The sequence below is a fragment of the Calidris pugnax genome, unplaced genomic scaffold (genome assembly GCF_001431845.1).
Source record: "Calidris pugnax isolate Ruff unplaced genomic scaffold, ASM143184v1 scaffold40, whole genome shotgun sequence".
Lineage (NCBI taxonomy): Eukaryota > Metazoa > Chordata > Aves > Charadriiformes > Scolopacidae > Calidris > Calidris pugnax.
Genome location: NW_015090796.1, coordinates 3,399,763 through 3,406,569, shown reverse-complemented (window position 1 = coordinate 3,406,569; position 6,807 = coordinate 3,399,763). Strand labels below are relative to the sequence as shown.

The 6,807-nt window shown below is 36.9% G+C and overlaps 1 protein-coding gene across 7 annotated transcripts in view; it reads right to left on the bottom strand.

Moving 5' to 3' along the window:
- The window catches only part of MEF2C (myocyte enhancer factor 2C), a 123,493-nt gene that overhangs the window by 21,566 nt on the left and 95,120 nt on the right, over nucleotides 1-6,807 (bottom strand). For all 7 annotated transcript variants that reach the window (XM_014936857.1, XM_014936851.1, XM_014936855.1 and 4 more), the window contains 2 exons: nucleotides 5,125-5,311; nucleotides 3,996-4,043 (listed from right to left, as the gene is read on the bottom strand). In XM_014936857.1, coding sequence (XP_014792343.1) covers nucleotides 3,996-4,043; nucleotides 5,125-5,311 — 235 coding nt within the window. The remainder of the gene's footprint in view (nucleotides 1-3,995; nucleotides 4,044-5,124; nucleotides 5,312-6,807) is intronic.

Here is a 6,807-nt window from a genome sequence, read left to right as displayed (position 1 = left end):
ATACAATCCAGATTCCCTCTGCCCTCAGGGTTTTTAAATTATCCCCCCCCCCCCCACTATTACATATATTCCCGTGTGGCTTGAAATTCTAGTAGAATATATAATACGTTCACCCACAGTCAGTACATGACCAAGAACAGAAAAAGGAGTAGGAAAGCACTAGGAAATTACGATACTGGCTGGCAGATCCAGGACCTCATCCCTCAGAAGATGAGAAGGCAACTGTTAGCTCGTGGTTAATTTCCAGAAGAAAATGACTAGCTGCTGATTTATAGGTAAATATGGGATTCAGTTATTAAAAAGACATGGGATGAATTTTTCAAAATGGACTAACTGATCTTTTCAGTTTGCAGTGATTTTAAAGAAGAGATTTAAATGTAGTTTGAGAATGCTGGATGTAAAAAGAAAAGCACTTGGCCCCTCTGGCAGCATTTATAGAGTACCACGCACTGTTGAATAACTTCCTCTATTAGTTTAATGTTAATGTTTTGATGGACACAGTACAAAAATCAAATAGTGAAATAAATAAATTCCCAGAAATGAATAAACAATTAAAACAGGTATATTCTTTATCATACCCATCCTGGACTTAAAACCTGAGATTTAATTTTTTCTTCAACTTTATTATTTAGTGGTTTAAAATGCAAAGAAATTCTGTTGATTTAAATGGGTCTATTCCATTCAAAAGAAAATTTAATTATAAAATACAAAATATCGTAACCTGAAAACCATATAAAAATGAAAAATATAACTAAATCTAAAATTGTAACTCAGTTTGAAAATCAAAAGTTCAAAGTACAGATGCGATACTCTTGCATTCTGATTTTAAAACTATAGAAATATTTTTGAAATTTTAATCTTTTATCAGGCTTTCAACATAAATATTGAACCACTGAACAAAACTTGAGTTCAGATAACTTGCTGTACTAAAACTTTGTAGACATTATTATTTTTGGTCAAGTTACTGTTCAGTGGTTTTGTTAAAGACTATGGCACCTAAAAATTAAAAGAACTTCACATAGTCTATTATGTAAAAAGGTAACATGTCACTTAGTCTTCATAGTTGTTATGGGGTAAGCTAGTGTGGTTTTAGACCATCCCAATTTAGGACTAAGAAGTTCTTGTTCTCTCTTTCAATCAAAAGCCTCTGGTTTGAGAGAATAGTGCCAAAGACATTGCTGTATTTATAATTTAGCAACTATACTAAATGTGAAGTTCATTCCGATTTTGTTGGCAGTTGCTACAATCACATGATAGAAACTATTCAATCAGTGTTTGGCTAAGAACAAATTTACTTTAACAAACCTGAGATAACCTTGGTTTAACTTAAAAATATCACCAATGGTATTTAGTTGTGTAGGGTAATAAAGAAATAGTCAGCTTTTTAAAGTTCTATTTATGTCTTGGGTTGACTCCCAAGGTAAATTGTGGATGATTTCAGGGTTATTACTTGAAATAATCCAAACCAACAAAATAACATACTTTTCAAAACACAGGCTTAACTAATCTTTTCCCATTTCTGATATTGCAGTTAAAATGTAATTTGTTATAATGTAATTTGTTAAAGTAGTGCAGAAACTGAGGCCTGGTGTTAGCAATCAAAAGTAGTTTCACTTCATAATAGCAGAAATGAAGCTCTTTAGACTCTTCTTCTTCTTCTTAGAGTATGTTATTTTGAATATATGCTATTTTTGGACACTGCAGAAAAAATGCAAATTCATAATGTTCTAATTTGGCCAGAAATATGAACCCCAACAGATTAAACCACATGATCATGCTACCAGCTTCTAAGATGCCAAATAGGAAAAAAACACAGAGGTCTCTGTTTCTTGTGAAGAATGATGAACAAAGAGAACTTTTGATGTTTATTCTTCTGCACCCTAAAGAAAGAGGACTGTCCAAAATAGTGCCATTGTGGAATGATGCAACTAAGACAGAAGATTCAACCTTATGGTGACCTTTTCATCTTCCTTCAGCCCTGTATCAAATTCTTCCTACTGCTCTGCATTTAAGACATTTAGAAAACACTTCTTTAATGGTGTTTAAAGCTCTTATTGCCAGATAAAGAACAAAGACTATTCATACGATTAAATATTTATAATGCATTCCTAGCAATGCCCCTCATATATATGTCCCTCAAATCAATTGCCTACTCCAAAGTTAACATTGCTTGAGAGCTTAATGCATAACGCTGCGCCCAGGAAATACAAATTCATAATTTGTGAGTAAATAATCAAGCTGTTCCTCTTCCTACGCTTATATATGCTTTTAATATATTTCCAAGGGAAAAAAAAAAAAAGTATTTAGAAAGAATATAAATTTTCAGCTGGCATATTGATAAACAGATTTTATTAAGCACAAGGATTATTAAGCCAAACGCATGTGTAGAGGAACTTTTATTTCAGTATGTGTGCCTTTTTAAAAGAAAACGTTGCCTTCTTTACTAACTGCTTTCCAGCGTCTTTTTAAAGGATGAGGGAAACCGGTAAACGAGGCAATGACATTTCTTAATGAGCCAGAAGAGGGAGCCCCTTAATAGGGCAATCAATTTCCTGCCCGAGTCCCTCCGCTGCCGTTCCTGAAGTTTCTACCATGCATGAGGTCAAAGTGAGCTGAAACGCGAACATGGCCAGAATGAATCTTTCTGTAGCTGTGTTTCGCGGGCTAACAAAAGATAATTAACAAAACTGTAATTTTCTATCATGCTTTCTTTTTTTTTTTTTTGAGAACAAAAGAGACTAATAGCGAAGTTCCCATGCTCTGCCTTCCCCGCTCCTAAATTAATACAAAATGACCCCTTGCAGCGTCAGCATGCCTTTAAAGTGCCTTTCTGATACAATGCTGTGCAGCTTCAATTTTACTACAAACCCATCACACAAACATCTGTGACTCATCTATGTGTGAAGATAAAAGGGGGGTGGTCTACTGCAGGGCTGCGAAGAGCCAAGAGAGAGAAGATCGCTATAATGCAGAATTTCTTTATAACTTATTTTATGAGACAATGTCAGAATCAGCATGTATATCAGACTTGGTTTACAGTGCACAAAATGGATCTTCCAACTATTTTTTCCACACAGCTCTTTCAGAGAGCAGTTAACCCAGTGAAATTGGATGTGCTCCATGTTTTAACCACTCGGCTTATTTTCTTCGAACACATGTGTTTACTTCTCAAACTGAAACAGTAATCTTGCCATTGTCTTTTGTAATCCGTATTTGTAATAATGCAACATTGCTGACATTGCTAACAAACCACCGAGTTCACTGAGCAAAGGGGACTACTCTGACAACATTGCTTTGATAACACAGACCTTAGCGAGAGAGCACGGCTCTCATTAGTTGTACAGGAGCAGGACTAAAAGGGCTAATCTTTTTCCCTGCGTGGGTATTTTGAAAATCCTTTCCCTGTTGTGTACCAAAGCACTTAAGTAAATACATAAAACTAAGCTTAAGTTAATTACTGATTATTTAAGTAAATGCTAACAGATTCTGCTGACTAGCAATGGTCTTAAAGCAGGGGCTTGAAATCAAATCTGTGCTCAGTAGATTGAAGTCTAATGAAAGACTCGGTATCGAAATCTCTACCCAAGCTAAAATTCAAAGAACGAAACCCCAGTTCACTATGTCAATGGAAAAACTCCCTCTGACTTGAAAATGATCCGTGTTTCTGACACCGGCCTCAGTAGGAGTTTTGACTGAACAGGGCTACGCAAGGGACCCAAAAGTTTTTACAGAAAGGCTAATGTGAAGGAAAACAGACATTTGTAGCCATGGAATTTGTTGAGGTGCAAGATTTTCGGCATGGCTGGAAACGAGCCTCTTCCTACCCATAAGAGCAGCACAAATATCAACTCCCCACCCCCCAGCTGGGGGAAATAAACCCATGCCGATCACTTTCTAACATCCCACCTCCAGGATGGAGCTATTTTAGGACTCAGCCTTTGAAGGAAGTCCTTTGTTCACTTAGAAAAAATAAATATAAATTCTTTTCTCTTTACCTGCACTGGTGCCTGCACCGGTTGTGAGGTCCCCACCCATCAGGCCACCTAGGGGGTTGAAATGAAATACTACAAATGAGCACAATAAATTATAACAGGCAAACATTCAAAACATTTTCTCTAACTTCAAACGGCCAGCTCCAATACCCACCACTGTTTTCGTCTGACTTCAACAGGCATCAGATCAGACCCATAATCATAAAATGGTAATCTTTAATGTTACCCGTACAAGACACTTGCCTTTCAAGGACAAACAAAATATGTAGTCCACAACATTTCATTACTTTATTTTCATACTTCCACAGCATATGAAAAATAAATTATATCTGAAAGTTATGTATAGCAGTCCTTCATTTGAAAACTATATTTAGTTCAGCATTAGTCAGAAAAGCAAAGGCTTTTTCATTTTATTTTGCTCAGCCTTTCACAGACATTCGCTGTAAGGATTTTTAAAACTTCTCTTTGCACTCGGGGACCTCAAATGGTTCTTTGAACCTGGTATCCTTAAGGATCTTGATGCTGCTCCAGTCAGACAGATTGAATGAGCTTAATCCCCATTTATCCTATTCAGAGGTGAGCCCTCATCGCCACCAGAGCAAAGCACAGCCTCTTGCTAAACAGGGCACTCAAGTACAGAGCTCAGCTACAATTTACCCATCAAGGAACCTGTGAATGCATAAATAATAGTAAATTCTGAGTCTGGCCTCTAGACTGATGACTTAAGCAACGAGTGTCCTATTTTACTTGCTTCAACTTGTTTGCATTGGCTACATTTTCTCCCCTGCCCCCTTAAGCTTTATGGTATAGTGAGTTCTTGCTTGAATTAAGTAGACAAGATGCCTTTTTATGAAACAGCAAATTGTCTGCCCTTTTATCCTTTATTGATTTCCTTTAATCTCAGTCAATATCCAGCTTTTTCTAGAACTTCTTTTTTTTTTCATTTTCTAAATTGGGCATAGAAACCCCTTTGGCTCTTCTTTTGATTTTTCAACACAGCAGTTTTGGACAAATTGTTATGACTGGTAAAAACAAAGCTCTCGTTTCTCAGAGTACAGTTTAAAGTGACCTAAAGGCACACAAGGCAGCTGATAAAAGAGCATTTAAAGGGATGGGACTGAAGAGAGCCTACCTGTGTTACCTGCACTCGGAGGCCGATGTGTCACTCCAGGAGACATGCTATTTCTTTGCAAAGAAGGATGAGCCAGCGGCAAAAGGTTGGGGTTCCCCAGCGAGCTGACTGGGTTACTGTATACCAAACTGTTGTGGTTGGACACTGGGATAGAAACTGGCATCTCGAAGTTTGGTGGTGGAACAGCCTGTACAAGCAAAAAGGGAAACAAAGACGAGAATAGTACAGAAGCACAACAGCCTTCAAGTACAGTTACTCTATATTTAGTTCAAATATTTTGTAGTTGGTGGTTAAAATATTTATTCTTGCCCCCTCCTCCAAGAGTCAAAAGAAGAGTTTCAAAAGAGTTACCAAGGCTTTTAAATATGATTTTTCAGATAATGATTCCATCTTCCTTTAATGCAGCTAGAAAGACTTTTTTTTCATTTTTTTTCTGTTTAAAACAAAACCCTGCTTTATGAGGCTTAATTTTCTTTTGCTTTCACTCTGTGAAGTCGTAATTGTTCACTTGTGATATCTTAATCTAGTGTCACAGATGACTGCAAGATCAAAGGTACATGATTATGATGACTTCATTGCATGGAGAAAAATTAGAAGGTGTGGAATGCAAAAAGGAAAGCTTTAATTTCAGCTTATGTTGCTTTAGCAACCAGAATGATCCCAAATCACGTTAAAGGCACCAACACAGTAAATTAGTTTTTTAGAAGTTTCCATCTTAGCGTTGAGGGACTTAAAAGAAACAAAGTTCTACTCAGGGATAGGTAGCATATACAAGAACTTTAGATGCACACCAGTCTTTGGGTTCTTTGTGGTTTGTTTCTGTTTTCTTTTTTTTGGGGGGTGGGGGATGATGGTGTTTGGTGATCCCTTTTCCATATACTGTTTTCATACTTTAAGGCAGGATCCTCTCCTGAGCCACTTTGCTTTGCAAGAATCCATTTCAAAGAAGCCCCAAATAATGGACCTCTCTGACAGAGGGTGTGAGAATTTGCAGTACTTGATTCTCATTAAGATCTCAGAAAGCCCAACTCAGGTTTTCTTGGTTAGTTGTGGGTTTATTGGTTGGGGTCTTCTTTGGTGGCAGTTGCCTGAATTTCTCTAAAATTTATGACTTCTGTGGCACTCAAATACATGAAAATTCCATATTTAATTTACTTGGTTTTAAAGGAACTAATTTCTTGCCTTTGTGAACAGAGAGAAAACTTTTTCAGAATTACCTGACAGCATTTCAAATATGCAAATACCTGAAATGCAAACGAATCACCCCTTAATTTGCCATTTAAAAACCTTACAAGCTTCAAGAGCCTAAACCCATCAAAAAATTCTTTAAACCAGCCTTGTAGCACCTTCAGAGGGAGGAAAATCGCAGATTTTAATTTTGTTCTTGGCAGCTGATAGTGCTGGTAAGTCTTCAAGGACTTAGAGGGAGTGTGTTGAAAGCTGGACACATGATCTGCTGTGTCAGGCAACAGAGGCACCCTGACCTTGTGCCACCCACGTCTCTGCTCTGGCTGGCCAGAGCTGTTTGGCTGTGCCCTGCAGATTAGAGAGCTGGCCATCCAATTACAGCTATCCCTTAAGATTATTTTTTTTTTTTTTTTTTTTTTTTTTTTTTTTTTTTTCTCCCTTTTTAAAAAAAAAAAAAAAAAAAAAAAAAAAAGTTCTAGGAAAAATATTAAACCC